This window comes from Thunnus thynnus, chromosome 19 (genome assembly GCF_963924715.1).
Source record: "Thunnus thynnus chromosome 19, fThuThy2.1, whole genome shotgun sequence".
In the NCBI taxonomy this organism is placed as follows: Eukaryota; Metazoa; Chordata; class Actinopteri; order Scombriformes; family Scombridae; genus Thunnus; species Thunnus thynnus.
This window is the reverse complement of record NC_089535.1, coordinates 6047487-6071551: the sequence shown is the minus strand read 5'-3', so window position 1 is coordinate 6071551 and position 24065 is coordinate 6047487. Positions and strand designations below refer to the sequence as shown.

At 40.3% G+C, this 24065-nt stretch overlaps 1 protein-coding gene across 1 annotated transcript; it reads right to left on the bottom strand.

Moving 5' to 3' along the window:
* Positions 1–388: 388 nt before the first annotated feature.
* lhx5 (LIM homeobox 5) lies at positions 389–17982 on the bottom strand. The gene is made up of 5 exons (XM_067574783.1): positions 16396–17982; positions 14026–14249; positions 12770–13047; positions 9837–10002; positions 389–2510 (listed from the first exon to the last, which is right to left on the bottom strand). Exons 1-5 carry the CDS (start codon positions 16566–16568, stop codon positions 2161–2163), a joined length of 1191 nt encoding a protein of 396 aa, XP_067430884.1. The 5' UTR covers positions 16569–17982; the 3' UTR covers positions 389–2160.
* Between the last annotated feature and the right edge of the window lie 6083 nt (positions 17983–24065).

The window sequence follows — 24065 nt, the reverse complement described above, 5'->3', positions numbered from 1 at the left end:
AGTTTGTTACAACTCATAAAGCCTTTATGAAATATGCTTCATTATCAAGTGGCACCCAGCATTTAAATGTTGTAGCCGGTTGAGGAGATGATTTAAACTACTTTATATACTACTGAGTACTTTATATTCAATAACAATACATTATATTTTATAAGTTTACATTCATTTGTAAAATTTTAATATGTAAAGTAAGTGGTTAATATAGCTTTAAAATAAATGTAGTGGAGTAAAAAGTACAATATTCCCTTCGATAATATATATTAGTATAAAGTAGCATGAAATGGAAATACTACCTTAAAATTATACTTCCCTGTACTACAAACTGAAGAAATATAAGCGTCTCATAGAGGATAAAATGAGTGATGATACTGAAGAAGAAAGAAAGCTCTTCAAGTTGTAAGAGAAGGTTTTATTACCAGTGCTATTTACATAGAAATAATACAGCCTTGTCCCTTCCCCCCCCCTTCAATGTGCACAAATGCACACAACAAGCATACACACTTCCCCAAGCACACACACACATACAAGCACACAAACATACACACACACACACACACGCTCACTTTTGTATCCAAGAATATCTCAGTACATCAGAAATAAGACACATTCTTTCTAGATCTTATACAATGTCCAAAGGAAACACAAATTATCTCAATAAAACAATATTTCAAGTAGAGCTAACTCATTGTAGACAAAACAGCATTACACGTGTTAGATGTCGTGTGAATAAAAAAGGAGCTGAAATGAGGAATTATGGGAGGTTTTGTATTGAATAATACCAGCTAACTTGGGCCAGATGAAAATCTTGTTTTCTTTAATGTAGCTCCACAAAGGCTGACTTTTCAAAATAGGGTCACCGGTGACACTTGGCCCTGAAACTGAAGAATTACGGTATTATTTAGGAGAGAAAATAATAATAATTTGACCTCTGCAGTATAAAGATGTTCCTCTAAATACAGCCAGACTGTGTTTTCTTTGAGCTGATTTTTTTTTTCCCCCTTTAATTCTCCTGCGTGTCTTAAAAACATGGCCACTAGATGGCAACGAGTGCTTCAGACGCACACAGCAGTAATGTCACAGATGTTGTCTGCCCCCTCTTTTGTTTTGACTCTTTAGAGGAAGGAGACCTCAGCTGTTGAAGGAGATTCTCCATTATGGGTTCAATGTTCTTTTGAAAATCATTTCCATTAAAACATGTTTTTTAAAAGGGACAGTAACAAAAGGAAGGTCAGGTGAAGCAGTGTGCAGAGCAGAACTATCAGGGCCGCCTGGATGGGTGTGAGGGTGCGTGAGTGAGCACAAGTGTCTGTATAATTGTGTCCGTGTTTTGAATAATGGTATAGACATCCTTCTTTTAAGGTATGATCAAGAACGCTTTTTGTGCATTAAGGGACTTATGGCTGAGATCTGCGCTAGAGAAAGTCAATGCCAGAGGTGTGTGCGTGTGTGTGTTAATGTGTGTGCGCGCGATTTCTATCAAGCAGCAGCCTTTGATTTGAAATATTGTTTTACAAAAGAGAAAATTTAAAATGAGCAACATTTTTGACTAAAACATAACATATCCTGTCTTGATTGCCACATACTGTACGTGTTTATATATGAACATTAAAGCATATGTTAAAACCTGGTCCTTTGTCTTTTCATTTGAAGGTAGAGTGGCGACTTAGCAATGAAGACAGGTATAGAGCAACAGAATGAAAACTAATATTGCTTTGAAGCAACGTTTTTTGGGGGGGAAAAAATGTGGTGAGAAATTAAGAAAACTAAAAATGTCCCCTTTGGCATTTCTCTCTAATGTGTTCCTAGAGCTTCATTAACATCAAGGGGAAGGCGAGAAGCATTTTTGCTGGATGGAATCTCAATTTTTTTTATTATTTTTTTTAATAATTCAAGTCCAAGAGGGGATATGCTTTGGAGTGTCTATTGGGCAGCAAATATTACCTTTTCCTGCAAGCTATCCCATTCTCCACCTCCATAAACTTGATTCCATTACCAAGTCCATCAGTTTGTCAGTTGTGAAAATCGGTCCATTATTTCAAAAAGTCCTCCATAGAAATTTAAGCTGTTTACGCTCCACAATGTGGGTTTTTTTTTTCAATTCATCTCCTGAATTAACTGGGCTGACGTTCAGCCCAGGAATGGTCCCTGCTGTTCATCCTTTTACCAGGCTGTGGTTTCTCCCATCTCCTGGCCTTGGTGGGACATTGGAGCGCTGTAGCTGGAGTTACTCGCCAAGGAGAAAGGGGGACTGGGTCCGCCCCCGTACGCCTCCCCCGGGACCGGCTGCAGGGAGCTCGGTAAGCCCGGCTCCGGACTGGGGGTTTCCGCGTGGGATATCATGTCCGTGAACCTTTGGTCGTCTGAAGGGTGGTGGCCTGATCCCTCCATAGCTCCGGGACCAGAGCCCAGGATGTAGGGGGACTCGGCTGGAGACTGAGCCTGCGAGGACGGAGGGCCGTGGGGGAAGAAGTCGTAGTTACTCCCTGGTCCGTAATAGTCACCTTGGTATTCTGTGGCGGGGCAGAAGAATACATGCAGTTAGACTTTCTATAAGAGACATGAAATACAAGTAAAAACATTCACAGTTCCCTCTGAGCAGTGTGCAGTTTTACACACAACTCCACCTTTACCTAAGTGGTGAAATTGATCATGTCCAATTTCCAACCAACCAGTCTCCAACAGCCTCATTTGAGTGTATAAACAACTCCACACCTCTCCACCTCAGTTCTCCTGCCTTTTACACAGTGCATTTATCTTCCTCACTCATTCAGCTCGCAGCCATGCGTGCACCTCGATGGATTCCCCTGCTGAAACTTCTGGATTTGGATGAGGTACTCCAAAATGAGATTCCAGCCTCCCCACAGCCCTGCCAGGTCCTGTGCTCAGCAGCCCTGTCGCCTGCATCTCTCTGTCATGTCTGATGCAGCTCTCAGCACCATCCCTCGTCTCTACCTCGCCGGGCTGTGGCTACTTCCAGATGACTCTCCATCATTCCCAGCATGCAATCCAGCTAGGGCTGCAACTAATGATAATTGTCATTATTGATTGATCGTGCGGTCTATAAAATGTCAGAAAACGGTGCTAGATGCCCATCACACATTCCTAAAGCCTGAGGTGATGTCTTTATATTGCTTGTTTTGTCCTACCAACAAAACCCAAAGCTGGAACCAGAGAATATTTAGCATTTTTTGCTTGAAAAATTGCTGGAACAACAATTTTATTATCAAAGTGGTTGCCAATTAATTTTTGTCAGTCAACTAATAGATTAATCGACTGATCGTTTCGGCTCTAAATTTTCCACTGCTGCTCCTCTGGACATCTGCGTTGAGCCACTTGCAGCACATTCCATCCATAATTTTTCATGCCGTTTCCAGCACTGCAGCGACTGCACCACTTCAGTTCAAAGTTTCAGCTTGAAATCGTGTTGCTACTGTGTTTTGTTGTATCGCAAATAGATTTCCACATAAGTCAAATCAGTCATGGTAGAGACAGGTTTACCTCACACCATTTTCATTTTTACAGTGATATCAACTGTGCAGCACCACAAGTCAAAATAATTCTCTATCAAAAACACATTATACCTGCTTATATGTCAGCAAATCATTAAGATTTAAGATCTCTGTTGATGCCAACATTGAAGTCAGTAAAGTCGTGCCAATAAACACATGCATATGAACCAAGCAGGTGCAACAGCTTTCTCATTCTGTAAATTATTTCAAAACTATGTGGCAATTTTACTCAAAACCACAAATATCAGCTTGATGATGGTGCAATATGAGAAGTGATAGGGTCACCACAGTTAGTAGGATTTATCCCCTGGGGGACAATGAGTCTCTGTACAAGATCTCAACATCTAACAGGATCAAAGTGTTGGTAGGCATAAACTGTATTTATTAAAACTTCCTCTCACAGTGTTATTTGTGCAAAGTTTCATTCATGACTGAAGGCTGCCTTGTCTTAAATTTCTCCCAACTGTCTCATGGCATTCACTTCAAAGCGCTGCAGCATAAACTGACATATTAATGACAGAGAAAAGCCCAAATTCCTTGCTTTCACTGAAAATCTCCAGCGCACACTTGGATTTACAAATATTTTCTGCCTAACCTCTAACACTGACTGACATGTTTGTGCTTCTTGAGAGGTGTCGGCACACTTGGATCCAAAACTAATGTTTGATATCTGCAGGTATTTTCTCACTCGCACCTAATTTTTCATACAATATCAATGAATGTAGAGAATGAGAAACATATCTTGATATCCCAAAACAACAGAGGTGAATGGAATTTTGTGGTAGTCACAGCTAGAAACATCGAATGTGACAAAATCAACAGTATTTCCACAAAAAATGTCCCCATTACTCCGGATAACGGTTTTTATGGGATTATTTCTTTGGTGGTCCATATGAAAACTGCTTATTGGATGATCAGACAAACATCTAAAACCATGGACTAATACAAACAAAACTATCTACTGATACCACTAGATGTAAGAGACTTTTTCTCTTTTTTTTAAAAAAAAGTTGGCTGCACACATGAATCCAGTCCTGAGTGCCAAGCCACTTAAAGATCTGTCCAGTAGAAATTTGGACAGAACCAAACAAGCCAACAACTGGGAGCTCTCAGAGCTGCCCAGTATGTATAATTGTGTATATTTGGCATTTTGGAGTGGCATACAGCTGTTCCAAGTCTCTCAAATTTGCAAGATTTGCTCTGCTCAACTTTAATCCTAAACCAGGGACAGACATCTCCAAACTAGGCACCAATATATATCCAATCTGATCACATAGAAATCTTTTCAACACAGACACAGTCTCAAAAGAGACAATGAGTCAGTTAAACCAGCAATAGCTGATTATTTGGCCACTTGGGGACAACAAATACAAGTTGAGAACACAAGGCTGACATATCATCACCTTAAAAAGTCATGGTTGGTGATTTTAGGTCCAATATTTACTCAACTTTTAGCTCTGTTTTTGGTCTCCACCAGCTCCTGGGGGAAATATCTGGCTCTTTAGCTGATAAATGCCCCACTATGTTCACCAGCTGGTCACTAACTGTGTCTGTCTGCTGTTTAGTGCTGAGCAGGTAGTGTACAGTGAGTTTTTAGAGCTTTTCGTGCCAAAAACAGCACAATGCAAGCAGTGAGAATGAACCAAAATGGTAAAGTTGCATGACAGAAAACCAAAACAATGAGCTGAAAGACACTATAAAGCTCTTTAGGGCTCCGGGGAACTGCATTTCTCTGTGGATTCATCATTACGAGCAACCCCTTTCACATTACACATGGTCATTTGATCCATTGTTATTATAAAAAATATTGAATATAGACACTTTAAAATCTATGGGAACAAAACAATCAGACTTGCTGAGATGGCAAAAGTTCAGGAAAACAGATTTTGCACATTTCTTTGACATAAAAAACGATATTTCATGAGTTGTTGGTCAGAAACAATACAGCCAAAACAGTTTAGAAAGAATTCTTCTACTCCATGTGTAGCCAATTACTTCACACACCATTTGCATCCATTAACAATTACAAACTCCACCTGCCTTCTGCTTCTCACCGCTTCTATATTCTCCTTCCAAATTTACATCTCCCTCCGCTCCAAATTCCCTCACTTACATTAAATCCGTTCTGTTGCAACACCACCTTGAACTGAGATCGATGGCAGACTTTATCCCGGTGCCCCAGATGTTGCACTAGCATTTCTCCGCTCCTAACCATATGTTCCTCTCGCTCATATTTCAGCAGTTCATAAAACGGCAGAATCAGGAGCTAACAGGTTAGATATCAAGAAATGCTGTATGTTGCCTAATTATAAAGAACCGCGTTTATTTGCTTAGCTTTTACACTGTTGCACTGCTGCTTTTGGAAACGATCAAGAGAAACAATGAGAGCTGACACAACTTTCACAAACATGCTGATGATTTGATCTCACAAACAAGCCCCTGCTAGTTCGGCCGACCTTGAGAATAAGCAACAAGCTTGTGTGTTTGTGTTTAAGGGGGGGATTGAGGAGGAGAGGAGGTGGGGAGGTGGGTGTGGGGGGGGGGGGGGGGGGGGTGTTGGCTTGGCAAATTATAATTACACTCACACATGCAGACACACCGTACCACACACAGACACTGGCCTGTGCTGCTGCGCCACAAAAGGGTGTGAAAAGCAGCGTGTGAAGAAAGCAAGAGAGATGAGAGCAAGGGATGAAGGTTTTGCCACTCCCCCCCTCCCTCCCGCCTCCCCCCCTCCTGCCTCCAACCCTCCAACTCCCAGCATTCCAGCCTTGATGGCTCCAGTTTATTGTATCCTCAATGCTCCGGCTCTTCAGACAGATGTGCAGGAGCTGTATAGAAACCACGGCTCTCAGACTGTCCATCAAAAACAAACTGCTGATATACATGACAAACGCATCTGGTTCACTCCTACACTTCAATGTGGGGGCTATTGTGTGTGTTAGTGTCGTGTTATCTGCGGCCCACCTGCTATTGTCTCAAAATGTTTTTTTTTCCTTGTTCCAGGTGAACAATATAGGCTCAGTAAATACAAAAGTGTTTTTTTTTTTTTTTTTAAAGAATATTGATTTTAGGTGTCTTTACGCTGCCTGGAGATCAAATTGTGATTCTAGCAGTCGTGATTAGAAAAGAAACGTACACAGTGTAAAGACAACAGCTTATCACTCTCACATGAATAAAGCAACAAAAAGACCATCATTGTTCAGTAGATTTGCCAAAATCAGGAATTTTCTATGACATTAACATTCCATTAGTTTTTTAAAAGCATGCTTTCTACTGTGTGTCGGGTCAACGCTGCAATTTGTGGTTCATCCTGGTCAATGAACGAGTGCAACGCTACAGACACCTCTACACGTTTCCATCTATGCCAAACAACAGGCATCATTTCATATCTTTGTAGTAGATACATATAAAGTGTCATCAGTAAAGGTTATAGTATGAAAAGCATATGTCTTTTATTAATAGGAGTTAACACTTGAGCCTCTGTAACTTTGGTTCAGGATCATTTATACTCATTCTGACTTTTTTTTGGTTGTAAAATTTAAAGAGTTGCCTTCGAGTAACCTTTTTATTTTATGTACACTATTTTTTGGTCTTATGCACAATGATACGGCTGCCTCGTAAGAAGTTAATATCATCTTCAGAATCTTTTCAAACTTAAGATATCTGCTACTCATTACTGCAAAGCTTTTTTTTTTCTTTAACACTTAAAGAAATTAATGAAAACTACTTTTGTTGGATCTTCTCTAATGTGTTAGTTTCCTTGAAAAAAATCTTTTTTTTTTTTTTACCTTACTAATTTGAGGACATAGCAGCTTCATTTTTTAAGAAGGAAATTAGCGACTGATGCTCATGAAGGGAGCGCTGAGTTTTTATCAAGTGTTGTAATCTGTAAATGGTTATACAGCAAAGACTCATTTTGATTCAAATTAATTAGGATTAAGATTAAAACTAAGGGTGCTAACGTTTTTAATGCAGAATGACACATGAATCAAATCTCACAAATACCGGTGTTGTCTTTCGTTTTTTCCAGAACTTACTATCTTTAAAGTTCTCCGTCCTTACAGAGTGAGAATCCTACAGATAAATCAATATAAATTGTGTGTTTTCAGCTAAAATGGATGACTGTAGATTGCCACCCGTGCTGAACGACACTCTCTCGCTGCTGCTTTGTTTATAGAGTGACTGATTGGAATAAATACAATTGTTCCCTTCTCTAACATTTATCCTCTCAGCTGTAACAAGTGACAGCATGTGACACTTACACAGCTTTTATGCTATTTTGAGCTTTTGTTTGCTGGCGTTCCTCTGTGGAGGTAAATCAAACTAGAATTTGGTGGGGGTTTTTGTGTCAGTTAAAAGTTTTAAGCTTATTTTCTAACTAATAGTGAAACTTTGTAGGAACATTCACACTGAAGGAAGACGGCCCAAACTAATGACTTATGTTGTATCTTTAAACAAATACTCCATTTACACCTGGTGTTAACATGCGGACTGTATCTGGATACATTATCTGGATTAATAAAACATGTTAACGCAGGTGTAAATGCACATTGTGATCAATCAGACCACATTAGGCTCACACTGTGATCTGATCTCAGCTCAGGTGTAAATGCAATCAGATCAGTGTGACCACATTCATGAGAAAATAATTGGCCCAGTAAGTTGAAAGGTCACCTAGCTTCACCTCTTCCTGCCAGCTAAAGCAAACCCTGCAAAGACTACGGGTACATCTCAAGTCTCTTAATTGCATCCCTCGCTTGCGTCTTTTCCTTGCGTCCTAGTCTCTCCATATTGAGGATGCAGGAGAGACACAAGGAAACCATATGAGGAGAGAAGAAATATGTTTTTAGAGACACTTTCTTAGACACTTCCCTCTGAAGCTTCATCACATGAAGCGACGTCTGTTTCTGATGACGGCTGCAGCTGATCAGCTGTCAGTCGGCTTTAACAGCTGTAGAGACTTTTGATGGAGTTTGTGTCTGTACACATGTTCGCTGTGTTAATACTAATAAAACAGTTATCACTGGCAGAGCAGCAGTGTTTTCTCTCTGGAGCCTGTTACCTGTTCAACAAACACCTGCACACGAATAAAAACCTGCGTTCTGTATTTATACTGAGTCCTGCTCAGAGGCACAGGAACCATTTCTACTGGCAGAGTGCGTTTATATTATTTATTTATTATTTGCATCTGTATTTATTGATATTCTGATTGTGAACTCATTATTTGATAACCCAGAATATGATCAGGGTGTCTTTTGAACACTGGAAATTATTAATTATGCTAAACGTTTCAGAGAAAAAGGAAATGATGTAACTCATATCAAACGTTGACGCTCAGGAATTTTCAGCCTCACATGTGACTGAATGAAAATATAAATGTTTAAAATGTGTTTCTTGCTGACAGACAGACTCTTCCTGACTTTAATTTGATCTTTAATAACAGTTAACGGGGGAGACAACAGATCAAATTTACTCTGTTATCCATCTTCCCTCTGATATGAAACTGCAGTGATGTTGTGACAGTATCAGATCAGTCCGATCAGCTGCAGCATCCAATCAATAAGTGATATCCAGTAAGGCGGCGTGTCAGCTGGTATAAGACTTCCGTGAAGGCCGCTCTCGTGTTTCCTCGCTCATGGCTCCTCAGAGGAGGAATAAGAGACTTGAGAAGGCTTTCAAGATGGCGGACCGGAACAACTTCCGGTTTAAGCGAGGATCGAGGAAAGATCATATAAGAGGCTTGAGATGTACCCGATACGCAGTAGCAGTGACTAGAAGTCTTGACATCTGTTGGTGGCAGCAGTTTCCTTGACCTGGGATGCACCATGTTTGTTGACACATCCGCCAGCAGGCATAATTGAGAAAACAAGAAGGCGTTTTAACACTAGTTGTAAATGCAAAGACTCATAGATTGGATGTCATTATCCAAATAACGTATCCAGATACAGATCACCTGTTAATACCAGGTGTAAAATGGGCCCATAGAGAATTATGTGACTCTAAACGTTGAAATAAACTACATTCGCGTCACATCTTCAGCATAATGTAGAGATAAAACTGTCTTTATATAATCTGCTCGCAGCCTGATAACATACTGTAACCAGCTCAGCCCTGTTGGTGCTGCTGAAGGTTGTAATTCAGTTACACAATATCACATTTTTGGAGTGAAGCTTAAACCAGGATGCAGATTATTTTTTGCAATTTATTGAGCAAAATAGATCAGAGTAATCCCCCATATTGCATATTTCAAGAGATAAAGAACCACACAGTGATTTTGAGGCTGTATATCTAAAGAAACAACAGGACTGTGTGTTTAATTCTTACCTCCGTAGTAACCGTACGCCCCAGGCCCCAATATGTCTGGATCTTCCAGCCTGCCTCCCAAGGGCCTCATCCTCCTCGGGCCCCTGAAGAAGGCGTGCCGCCGCGCCCCGAGAGCGCTCAGCTGTTTCATTCGTCGCTCTTTGGATCTTCTGTTCTGGAACCAAACCTGCAAACACGGTAAAGAGGTGAGATTACAGTTATCAGCTGATCTCCTCGTTTTTAGTTTCTGTTCCTTTTTCACTCAAACTTCTACGACGTCACGGCGAGAGTCCAAATCACTCACGTCGTCGTAAGATTCAGAGTTTAATCACAATCATTACAGGATTCAGTCTGTTGCATCTCGCGCAGGGAAACGCATGAAGCACGACTGACAGAATTGAAAACAAATTAATATGCATCAGCTGTGACTGATTTCAATTTGAAACCTGATCATTTTAGGTGATTTTCAGTCATCTATTTAATTTCACGCTCATCGTTAGTTTGTGTTGAAATCATAATTCAAATATAATCCAAGCAGGATTTTGTTGTTTTTTTGATAGATGTAAAGAAAGGAAGGAAAGTATTTCTCACAAATGGCAGGAAGTATTTGCTTCAGTTACACCTCCTGTAAGTATTTTGACTTGTATTTATCATGATTAGTTTTGATACTTGGAAGTTTTAAAAATATAGTTACAGAAAAAGTAAAGATCAACCAAATGTGAGATGAAAATCTGTTATTAGAATTGCATTCAGCTGTGATCAATTCAGTAACACCAGAGGCATTTTGTGCCTGTAATTCACTCAAGTGGAAAAGGGCTTTTATATATATTATATATGTATAATAGAAATGTCTCAATACATCTCTGGAAAGCACAAAGACCAAGTTAAAAAGGAGGGAAAGCCTAAAGATGTTTTAAATTAAGCATCTTATCAGTGACAGAATATAAGAAATAAGGATGATCGTGATTTTTAAAAACACTTTTCACTCATGAAGACGTTTTCCTGTCGCAAAATATGATGAAAGTTACATAAACATACACCGACACACGACCTAACGCACCTCTGAACAAGTTCAAATAAACAGCGGAAGCCATAAATCAGAATTACAAAAAAAAAAAAAAGCTTTATCACTAACGTTAAATAAACTGTCTTTGAAGAGGAACAAAGGGGAGGAGGATTTCAAAAACTGTAAAACTACACACCATATGGAGGAATGTCTTTGCATTATAAGCACATAACACATCTTGTTTCGCCTTTTGCATCACTGCTGCATAATGATGTATGTTCACACCAGCTAGGCTACACCAGAGGCAGAATCCCACTGTGCTGCAGATTAACAAAAACACACACACACATATACACACACACACACACACACACACACACACACAAAAACACCTAAAACCACTTAGGCTCTGCTCTATGTGCTCCAGCGACAGAGGCGACACCTGCTTATTGAGAACAATCGTCTAACTGTAGGCTACATTTTTATGGAAATGCTCCCGCTCCCCTCGAGAGAGCGTTGCTTAGGGATTACATACACACGCTGGAGAAGCAGCGTGGCTCACAGGGCTCCCCGCGTTGAGAGCAATGGTATTTAACACACAGTGAACGAGGAGGAAGATGACGAAACAGAGCCTCCATTTTGGCTCCGAGCACCACGATGGGGATGGGGATGGAAGGGGGGGGGATATCACAGGGAGGAGGAAGGTGGCGGAAGAATAGACTCCCTGATTGATTGGTGGATTGATTGATTGACTGTTGGATTGAGCTGTGTTGATACACACACACACACACACACAGCTGCCTGCAGTATGTGATATAGATGAGGCGTTTGAGGGGCCCCTGGTCCGCTCAAATAAGCAAAGGGAACAGGCTGTAAGTGAGTAAGAGCAGAGAGGTGGGAAAGGGGAGGGTGGTATGTAAATCTGTGAAATCAGCGATAATTACAGTGAGTGCACAAAAAGCCACATCACAGTTGGCAGAGATGGTGCTAATCATCTTGACACAGTCTGCACCCAGACACCGAGCTCTGGGAGACTGTGTGTGAGTGTGTGTGTGTGTGTGTGTGTTTGAGGATGAAAAGACAGACAGAGAGAGGTCCAAAACAGCATACACTCGTGTTATATCCTAAACACATGTTTGAACGTGGTGTTTATTCCTCTCGCCCTCGGCAAAAACACGTCTAACCTTTTACCGATTTCACGGCTGTACAACACGTACAACAGTTATCTGCACAAAATGAATGATACTCCTTAAAAAATTTTTTTTAAAAACACCACCACACGTATACATGCATCAATAAATTGGATTACTAGATTTTAATTTCAGGGAATAAATTAACGCCTGCAGATATGAACGTAGCCCGGCTGAAATTGGATGCAAATTGTAATGCAGATTTTAAAAAAGAGGAGGAGGAGGAGGAGGAGGAAAAAATAGTGGCGTAAGTGGAGTTAAAAATAAAAATTCATTTATTATAAATAGTAACAATAATAATAAACTACAAAAAAATGGTTTTCTTTTCTTTTATAGAAATTTAAAAACCCATTTTAGGGCTCACACTGCTTCCAAAACTATGTGTTTTTACTGCTAAACTATAGATTTTTTATGAGATAAAACATATTAAAAAGCAAATTGGCAAAAGCATTTATAAAGGCAATAATTTCATTTTTTATCTTCTTTTTTATATGAAATAATTCCTCATAATATAACAAAAAAACACTTCACGTGTGTGTACATTTTACACTTGGATGCACTAACAGATCACACCGTGTTTTGACGTTTCTTTCATACATAATGAGGCCTTCAGTTACACATCTGAGTTTTTGAGTCAAATTAAGATTAATAATCCGTCATTTCTCATTAATTTATCTTTGTCTCGGGCGGATCCTCTCAGTCCACACAACCTGTTCTTGCATCACTAACATCAGACACCAGCAGACAGGTGATCTTACCTGAATGACGCGCATGTTTAGTCCCGTTTCCTGGGCCAGCTGCTCCCGGATATGCCGGGTAGGTTTCGGCGTGGCGACAAACGCGGCCTTTAACGTTTCCAGCTGCTTGGCCTTGATGGTGGTCCGGGGCCCCCGCCTTTTGGTGCCCGAGTTCTGTTCCTCATTCTCAATATTGTTCGTTTCCTTGTCTGAGGACGTTGAATTGTCCGTCTCCTTTATGTCGTCCTGTATTGGGTCCTGCAGATCCGGCGATAAACTCCTATCTGTACACGACGACACTGCGGAACGAAGGGGGAAGGAAAACAAACAGAGGAAGGTCACGATCCGAAATGTCAGGGAAGAGGAGGAGGAGGAGGATGAGGAGGAGAAAGAGGAGGAGGAGGAGGAGGAGGAGGGGGGGCTTTAATTAGACCTGGATGCACAGCTGCAATAAAACACTGAAAAATATGCATCGAAATATGAAAAAAAAACATGATTTCACCTTTTTTTAGTTTTAAAATTCAATGTATGTATTTATTTGTTATCTGCACGTGAAAAAAAAACCTGAAACAGCTAAAAAGAAAAAAAAACCCAGCACAAATAAAAACTCCTATTATTCGTCTCCTCTAAAGGCAGCGATCCTCTCCAGGTTCCAGAGAAAAAAAATACAGATATGAAAGTAAAATATATTTCTGTAGGATATCAGAATAAAAATATGTCTATACGGAACAAGGGAGCGTGACGCCATCAGTACACAGGACGTGGAGAGAGAGAGAGAGAGGTTTGTGTCTTCATGAGCTTTCTATAAGCATGAATAGACAGTTGAAGAGGAGCAGCACGCGCGGGCCAGACTACTCATCCCCAGTGGACCCTGGCGTACAATAACAGAGAGCCATTGTCCTGTGGAGGTAAATATTGAAACCATTCATCTGACAAGGTTGTCGTGAAAAATGCTCTCCACGGACTGCTGAAAATGTTCCAACAACAATAACAACAACAACAACAACAACAAAAACCCGAAAAAAAATCTCCAGTACATTTTTAAGCCTCGATCCGCCCACTTCCTGCTTTTTTTTATTTTCTTTTGTCCATTGAAAGGCCGATTGCCATTTTATTGATCAGATATGAATTTATCCACAGCGCTCGTTCATATATATAACACACAAGCACGAGCACAAGAAGAGGCTTTTTGAGATCGAATAAGAGACACACACAAAAAAATACGCACAAATCATATCACTTTTTTTTTTTTTTTTTTTTTTTTTTTTTTTTTTTACCTGAGTTCAAGTTGACTTCCTTAATGGCTCCTGAGCTCAGATAATCTTCTTTGCACACAAACTTGTTTTCGTCTATCACGTAGAGTTCCTCCCCCGTGGACAGCTGCTTGTTACACACCATGCAGGTGAAGCAGTTCAGGTGAAACACCTTGCTGCGCGCTTTGCGGACCAAGTCGTTCGGTGAGATTCCCTGCAGACAGCCGGCGCATTTTGTGCCAAACCGCCTGGACAGAAACGGAAAAAACAATGTGAGATTTATTTACTATTGGGGGTTTTTTTTCTTATAAAAGCGTGAGTTTTTTCAGGCCCACGCGCAGTGATGATTGTAGCTTATACACACGCACATGGCCTGTTAGAATAAAACACTTAAACTCATGTTTGACCAACAGAATATATTAAAATTGTTCATATCCACATTTTATTTTATGGCAAAATATGTGCATGTTAATCATTATTAATACTCATAATATAATGATAGTAACTGATTAATAATTCGGACATTCATGGATATGATAATAAGATAATATTAACACACAAATTATAGGCTAATGATGCGTAAAATACTCTTATTTCAAAGCTAATAATAAGGAAAATAACAACAACAAATAATAATAGTAAGAATGACAATAATAATAATAATGATAATAATAATAATTCTTATTGTTTGTTAATTTGGGTAAAAAAATATTAAGTATGCTGTTAAAGTATTTAATAAACTATCATCTATAATAAATAAAACGATAAATAAAAGCATGTCTTGCTCTATATAACTGACTCAGAGTATTAAGAGAAACGACGGCAGCAATTAAACTGGAAGGAGGAAAAAAACAAAGTCAGACTTTAAAAAAAAAAAAAAACAGCAAAAAAGAAAAAAAAATCATACTCATAATTTTTGACGGAGGTGCTCTGACAATAACCCCACGCAAAAAAACGTATTAGTGACAATCAACACATTGTAGCCAAGGATATATTATGGGATTAAGCAGAGTGGGAGCATCTTAGCGTGGAAATCTTCTCTTAATCCATATTCACCCGCTTAAATACTGGGTGGGAAGACTCATCAATTTGATACACAAATAAATTCAGCAGAATTTTCCCTCCTGATTTGACAGTGTATGAATCAGAGGGAGTGAGCAAAGGAGGAGGAGGAGGAGGAGGAGGAGGAGGAGGAGGTGGTGGAGGAGGAGGAGGTGGAAGAGGCTGCTTTTTTTTGTCATTTCATCCTGGAAAAAGACATATTTGCTGTATCTGACAGTGATGTTGGGAGTGTTTATCACCTGCATGGATGCTTTTTTTTATATTAATATGAAGAGTTTTAGCAGATGTTTCAGGCCTCCCTGCACTGCACTTGGATTTGCAGTCGGCCTGTCGGGGAGGGGGGGGGGGGGTCTTAAGCCTTTGGGTGAAAGCAAGCACTCTTTTTCTCTTTTTGTGGAGCTTTGTTTTAACACTAATGTAGGCTTGTCTCTCCATTTGCAATGGTATCGTTTCACTGTCCCCCCTTCCTCCCTCTCTCTCTCTCTCTTTCTCTCCTCTTTTCACATGCATGGCCAAGCCTCCCCCCCAGCGAAAGGGTACAACTCTACTTACACAACAAATGGACACATTAGGGTGATTACTGTTTCGGCTGGCTAATGGCCGGCCATTTAAATCCACCGCTTGATGGGACCTGCGGTAATATGATGGCCAAGGCCGTCCGAGGCCAATAATAGCCCGTCCCAACAAAGCCTGATGTGTCTTACATGTCATTAGACAATTTGGGGAGAAAATAACTGACACATACAAATGAAAATGATGCTAAGAGAGTGCGGCGGGACAAACAAGGGCTTCACTTATCACTCAATTACCTGAAACACTTTTTTAGGAATTGTGAAGCGGTTAATAGCCTAATGGCTGTTTGAGAAAGTGTTGTCTGGATCTGCAAAATAAGCTAAAATACACGTGGCTGCACAATTAAATACAATTTTAGATGCACCCTTTTTTTTTATAATAGTAGAAGCCATATTAAAAGGACACACGGTCCAAAATAATGTGGCCAATATTTCATCATAGAGATGAATTAAAATCCTAAAATTTTACACACAAGTGTTGTCAAATATACCTTTAGATTATATAGCTATAATGTCCTTAAACTGTTTCAACCTCTGACCCTCAAAATTTAATTCTAAGCTTGACTTTATGGGCCACATTATTATTACTGACACTTTTATTTTAATTGTCTTTATTTCTTCTATTTATTTTTTTTTTATCAATATGCCATCCGTAGAAATATTTGTCTCGTCCTAAACTGTGGAATCATGGCGCGTATTGTTGTAAATATTTGAATCAGAGCCCTTTTTTTTGAGGAACTCTCACTCCAGACTCTGTTACCTGAAAAAGTCCGTTTTGCAATAGAGCTTTCCGTCCCTGGAGAAGCACTTCTCGGTGAGGTTGCAGTTACAGTCACAACACTGGACGCACTTGGCGTGCCAGGCTCTGTCCAGCACGTTGAGGAGGAACCGGTCCAGGATGGGCCGTTCGCACCCGGCACAGTGGACCATCATGTCTCCGGCCTGCAGGACGCCGAGTGCCGACCTTCCCACACGGACTGCGCTGCTCGGACTGGGGCAACCCGGGTCCACGCGGAACAACGTCTTGGCTCCGGGAGGGTGTGCTGTCAGGCGAAAACTGGAGGAACCTCCCGTGACAATCCCCCGGAATTTTTTTGTTGTAGTCCTGGTCCTGTTTGGTTGCTGTCCTGGGCACTTGTCACAACCCACAATCCAGAGGAGAGGAGGAGAGATTTCAGCCGCACCAGCTGATGGACTGCGTAATGGACAAACCGGACATGTTTTCTCACGAACACGCAGTTAAAACATCATCATTCACACGTGTTTATTTCTAATATTTTATCCCTCGCTTGTGCTTTGTTTTGGGTCCAGTCATTTCCTTCGGGCTCACTTCACGTCGCCACTTTCGCATCACTGTGCCTGGTTATCACGAGGTTTTGCCAGCGCGACGCGCGTCCTGCGCTCAGATTGGATGACGCCCTTGTTAATTCCCGTGCCAGGAGAGCCAATCAGAACGCAGTTGTTATGGTTACACGTTCATAGCTGTAGCCTCCGAGCGGACCTGAATCGCACGCCGTGCAGAAATACCAGGGCCGTGGATGCAGGGTGTTTCTAGAGGCGCTTTAAGAGGCCAGCATGCATGTGGAGGGTTTCATGGCGGGCCATGAAACATCGCTGACTTTAAAATGAAAAAAAAAAAAACACTACCTGCAAGGTTGGATTGTGCAACCTAAGATCCTCTCTGCAACATTTTGATCGCACCTTAAACGTGAAAGTCCACACACACAAAAAAACACGGTTAAGGTTAGGAAATACCTGTAGAACAGGCAAGGTAGGACGCATTTACATGGCACGGCGCTGCTGCCACTCAAATGAATCTGAATAGGCGCAATGAGGGTGGGAGTAGCCGAACAAGGGCTAATGCTACACAACCTTATAATGGCCTTGTGACAAAACGGCCCTGCATTACACTGTGGCGGTGCAGGGTGAAGAGGAGGGGCCGCGGGCCTTTTCTCATGCAGAAAGCTATTTACAGGGAAATGCGATGGATTAGCTGGAGCTCATCAATAGGGAGAGCCTGGTCACCCGGTGCTTTAACAGAGTGGCCACCAATCGAAGGGAATTTCAATATTTACCAACAGCCGCGTTTTGTTAGTTGCAGTTAAGCAAACATGCAATACGCTAATTCATGTTAGTGGACGGATGGGGTGAGACTTGTTTAAGCATTTTTTTTCTTTGTACGTTAATGATGATTCATTTGAATGACATTAGGTGTGAATTTTGACTCATTTCGGTGCGATTATGGGTCATTCAAGACAACATTTAGAGAGAAACAGATAAACAACGGAGCTGTTAGTTTAAAGAGATGAAAGAAAGAAAAGAGAGTCTTTCAAAAAAGTGTCAGTCTTATTTATTAACACATAAAATATTACATTTTTAAATACATCCACGAAATTTATCCAGTTTGGGTCAATAAAGCCACTGAAGAAGAGGTATTTTTGACACAGTTTTAGTGCTATTTTCTATTTTACTCTTGGGTTATTTACTCAAACTACATCTTTATAATCCACTCTACTCTTTTTAAACTTAGATGTCACAGTTTGTTATTGATTGTTAATAACTTGTGTATCTTTTGAATGTCATATGAACATGGATTTGTACAAGAAACATGACATTTGTGACAGTTTTCAGCCAACTTACATCAATTTTAGTGTCCATCTATCTATCTATCTATCTATCTATCTATCTATCTATCTATCTATCCATCCATCTCAAACTGCATCTTTAAATTGGAGTTAATCAAAAGCAAATTGAATACATAATATTTTTAATCCATTTGGGAGATGCTTTTGTCTTTCTTATTGTATTTTTTTTTTCCTCATGTAAATTCTTTGGGTGCAGTTTGAACCCTTGCCCTTGTCTTGCTCAAGGTCTCACTTTGAGTGCACAGAAGAAGCCAGTTATCGAATCACCAACTTTATAATTAATAGCCAACCTACCTACTCCACCACCTGAACCATGTCTCTTTATGTTCCTGTTGTCTATTTGTTTTCCTTCCTGTTCTTATTTTTGTTTGTTTTGTTTTATTTTGCATCCTAAACTGCACCATTAGAAGTCGTCTCCACTTCCCAGCTGTGTGGATTACACTGTGGCACCTATGGTGTAATTAGTGTTGTCCTATCCAAAATTGCAGGCCAAGTGTGGATTTATCCTCCAGGTAGCAATGGTTTAACCGGGCTATTTGAGGACTTTGTAGAGACAAGGCTGAATGAGTTTTCCCAATTATCTGAGCTTCTAGTACAGCACCCTTTAGCTTGAGAGACAGAAAAAAAGGGGAGGGAGGGGTGAGAGAGGGGGAGGTAGGGTGGATTCAACGGGGCAGACAAAAAGCCCACGGTGGGAAACAGAGCATGTGAGGCAAACGCGTCCAATCGCCTCTTGTTTGAATGTAGCCTCATCACATTGTGCAAAGGAATAAAGAGAAGCCCTGTTTGCTTTGCTCTGCTCTCTCCTGTGCACACCGAACGCCACCCAAAGAGCGAGGCACCCACCTGTGGAGAAAAATAAGGGAGCTGTCCGTGGTACCGAAGGCAGGAAGCACCAAGGACAGCAACAGGCTATTCTCCTTTCAATGGGAATCCTGCATTGCATGATCACACAGCTTATACTCTATTCTGTGGATGTACATATTACTGTAAATGGATTCTGACGTGTGATATTCTTGGAGACTGAAAGCTTTCAATCTATGACATTAAATCTAGTGACCATAATAAGACATTTCAATCTCCTATAGAAACAAAATCAATTTGTTTTGCTTTAACAAAACGTTTTTTTTCTCTTAAATCCCTTTTCCTTCAAGGACTTTAGACCTTTAGGTGCTTCTCATGGTGTATTTATATACTTCTTATACATTATGATGTGTGTCAGTGAGCAGAGCTTTGTAACCACATTCAGATATGTGACCTTGGTCTAGGTCAGTTTTTTTTGTCTTTTAAGGGTTTAAGGCAAGAGTTAACACATCATTGTACGAGCTGATCATATCCTATAATATATGAACACAATTATTCAACAGTATCCTAGTATTTCATGCAAACAGCCTTAAAGAATAGGTTTACAATTTTTTTTTTTTTTAACTTTGAAACATCAGGTCCCCCTGTGAATGTTGTAAGAGGTTTTTCTTGTCGTAATCATTCCTCCTGTTCATACTGACCATGAAAAGATCCAATGTGCTTTCAATATGAGTGATTGGGGGCTGGGACAAAATCTACAGCCCCCTATTTTGTGCAAAAAAATGTATTCAAAAGTTTATCTGAAGCTAATATGAAGCTTCAGCAGCCCAAATTAGTCAAATAAAGTGGATATCTCTGAAGACTTTTCATTACAAATTTCACTCTTTTTGTTACTATTCGTTCACTGCTGCTCAATAGGGAAACAAAAAGAGGGAATTTTGCACTAAAAAGACTAATGTGGAAGCTTCATATTAGCTTCAGATAGACTTCTGAATACATTTTTGCACAAAACAAGGACCATGGATTGTGTCTCCATCACTGTACATTAAAAGTACAATGAGAGCGGATCTTTTATTGATCAGTATGAACAGGAGGAATGATTATAGCAAGAAAAATGAGTTGATGGTCATATGTGTGCCTGAATGTTGTTTTAAGACAGACTTGAGAAAAATGTGAACCTGACCTTTAAAGAAATAATACAAAAAAAATGTATTACAGAATAATCTTTTAAAGATGCATTTGTTTGATCCTTTATTCCATCATTTAATTAACGGAGAAACAGAGATTTATCTGTTTTTTTTTTTTTTCAAACAACCTAGGAGCCATTCTACCAACGCCACAGTGAAACATTTCTCAACAAAATGTCAGAAAGTCCTTTGAATAAAAAAATAAATTAAAAAAAAAAAATCCCAAAGTGAAGCTCAATTACCTGTACCTTGGAAATCATTTTAAGCTTCGACACATTCAAGCTCGGTGGTGAAATCCTGTCTCTTTCGTTTCTTCAAAAAGCATTTTTAGAGAAGCCTTCATGTAGGTTGGAGCGCTGAAGGGTGGATTGTTGTTATTCAGCACATGAAATAAGTATCAGAAATCCTTAGAGCTGAGGTAAAAGTTACAGAAGAAGATTCATAAAGGATTCCAGATCATATAAGAATTATTTTAATGAGCCTTTTTGTAAATTACTTAAAGCGTTTTTTTTTCTTTTCTTTCGGAGGATTGGAGCTTTGTTATAACGCTACTGTACTGTTTATACGTGCATCCAGGCCATCAAAACACATATTTTTCAAGGATCAACATCTGAAGTGATTTGAGCATCAGTCTCCTTTCATTGCTAAGAGGCCTTCATGAAATATCTCTGCAGCTGTGCATCTCTGTCTCTCTCTCTCTCTCAATCTTTTTTTTTTTTTTAATTTTGTAATGCACAGGGAGTAAAAGGAGTAATTTAAACACTGCAAGGAATGTCCACAACCCTGACCTGTTAGTGACCCCTCTTTACAAGCTCCTACAGAACCAGGATGACAGAAATACAGGTTCGCGTTCTCAATAATTGAGTTTCAGAAAATATTGTTAAAAACAAGGAAAAAAACTTTCTGTGAAGAGTTTGAGGTGGGTGTTTGTGTAGCACACAAGCTGAAATGAAGCCATAAAGGGGAAAAAAAGAGAAGGATAGAACTATAAATCTTTAGAGGAAAAAAAAGGTGCATAGATAAATGTGAGACACGGAGAAAAAAAAAAAAATCCCCACACCCCAAATTCACCCCCATCCCTACCCCACCCGCACCTCACCGCTCCACTCCCCTCCACTCTGCACCGTGACAGCCCCGGACACCTGAGCAGACCGGTTCCTCCCCTCTCCTCCTCCTTCCCTTACAGCCGCCATTCCATGCATGCGGTGTCACCCCCAACCCCAAAGACGCACGCACGCACACACACACACACACGCACGCGCACGCACTCACACACATGTACGCTCAAGACCACCTCCAGGGCCCCTCTTTGGCAGGGCCAGTCCCAAGGGAGAGGTTAGTATGATGGATGTCTGATTGGTAGCCCTCCCTTAGGGCCTCCCTCTCCGTCACCTCTCTGCGCTCTGAATTAAAAGGCCGTTTGTCTCCTCTGAGTCCTCAGCTGTAGAGCGCCGGCCTGCAATTTCACAGCACTCAGAGAGAGAGGGAGACCATTACAGAGGAGGTTGTCAGGGGAGCCATCAGAGCCCGGACACGCCTGAGGGACTCTCTCTTTCCCCTCTATCTTTCCCTGCTCCCGTCTCCTCCTGCTCAGCCCACCAACACCTCTATCCCACTGGATGCAGCCAACCTTACACTCACAAATATATAAATATTCAAGGCTTCGGTTACATTTAAAGCATATATGCGCCTATGTGCATATAAGCGTACACACATGATCACAGACATGTCATTTGAGACATTGTGAACTCTCTCTGCTGTTGCTTACATAAATTAACACATCTAATTATATTAAGTTAAGGCACGACTTAAAATCACATGCTTCCTCTTGGAATGAAATGTTGAATTCATAAGCAATAAAACACATTTTTAGTTAATTCGATACACTCGGAGGTTCTGCAGCTGCAGCTTTAATTGGTCTGGTATGACCAGGTGCTAACGTTAGCAAACTGTAGGTAGCTACTGCTGTATAACTGACATTACTGAGTCAATTCACTTCAATACTTGTGCTACACTATGCTTTAATATTTACCATCATCCTATAACTGTCAGTTGTGGCTACAGTGATTTTACACTGTTGTGTAAAGTTTACATACACTCACTTTAAAGGATATTATTATATATCTTACTAGCTACAAATCCCATGAAAACCAACAATGCGTTAGGGTTTTAGTACGTTTGAAAGCACTAGTTCGTACAACATGTCGTCCAACCACAACTAAAGGTGAAAGTGTTTTTTACTCTTTAAAATGACCACAGTTGATGGGAGGTGAAAAGCCGCCCATCATAGCATTTTGCATATATTTGTAGTCTTGATCGGCGTTGGGTAAATTACTTGAAATTTTTAAGAAATTACTGATTACACATCACTTATTGTAAAAGTAATTACATTATTTTACTCATTACTCAGCAGCAAAAATAACATGTTACATCACTTTCATTTCTCAGCCGTCAGGTCCATCAAAGTTGCCTTTAAACAGATCAAAATCCTCCACACAATCACACACACGCTGCATCTTTTGTATTTAACACGTAGAAACAGAAAATGAGACATTTGTGGTTTAACAAGCTGGCGGGATACAGTTTGGAAGGAGTTACTGACCATCCAACAGCTAGCGTTAGCGTAGCTTCAGCGACTGCACACAGCGCTCCAAAAGTCCCGACCTCAACTGCACAATTCACACAACCTCAGACTCTGAACTAAACTAGCATCAGGTGACTCCTGGTGAACACGTAGCCAACGTTAGCAAGCCAGCTAAGAACACACAAGTGAATACATGAGCAAACCTTGGAATTAGCTAGCGTTATGGGGATTAGAAACAGTGATGTGATTAATGAATTTCAAATTGTAATCCTTTACACTACTCATTACTGAAAAAAGTTATTACATTACTAGAACACATTACAAAGTAATGTCCACCACTGGTCTTGATAAAGACATTGTACACATAATGAACGGTCTCCCCTGTTGTACACATAAGAGTTGATGAATGACATCAGAACAGTGTGGGTGGAGCAGGTTTCAGACACTGTGCGATGAGCCGACAAACACTTAATTTGACGAATACCTTCGGTTCTTTAGTTCCTACCCTGCCTGTGGCACTGAGCCCCGAGACCACTTGTTCCTACTGAAGATGTACAGTAAATCTTTTAAAATAAGCTCACAAATGTACAGTTTCATTTTTTTAAAAAGGCTCAGAGATTTCCTAAAACAGCTGGGCAATGTAGTTTTAGTTAACATCACTCAAACAGGGGAACATAGTGATTTTATTGGGGACTGTTTTCAGCGGCGGATTAATGTAGCTTTGGTGCTCTAGTGAGTATTTAAAGCAGCAGAATGGTGTATCAAAATAAATGTGTGTTCATCGTAATGAAGGAATGTGTCACCCAGTGTTTTTTGTTGATGTGTTTTTAATAGTTTTTGGACAAAAATTTAGGTCTAAAGCTGCATTCACATGGATTCAGGAAGATGGTCGACGGCAGACGGGAGATGGGAAAAAGTCCGACGGAGAGGCAGGACCGAGCCAGCGGTTTCCCCCACGTATCCGAAAAAGTAGAAGCATATTTCCAAACAAGTGTTATTTCAGACCAGGAATTTAAATGGTTACTTTCTTGCCTGAAAAAATAATAAAACTTAATAAAGTGACATATTTGCCTGCCGTATGTCGGCTTTTCTTGTTTCTACGTAACATCCGGTTTTATATTCCGTTGTGGAGGACGGAAATGTCATTGACCGGCCTCACCTACTTTTACCGTCCTGCTCTCATCCACTAAAATGATATCTGGTTAGCCGT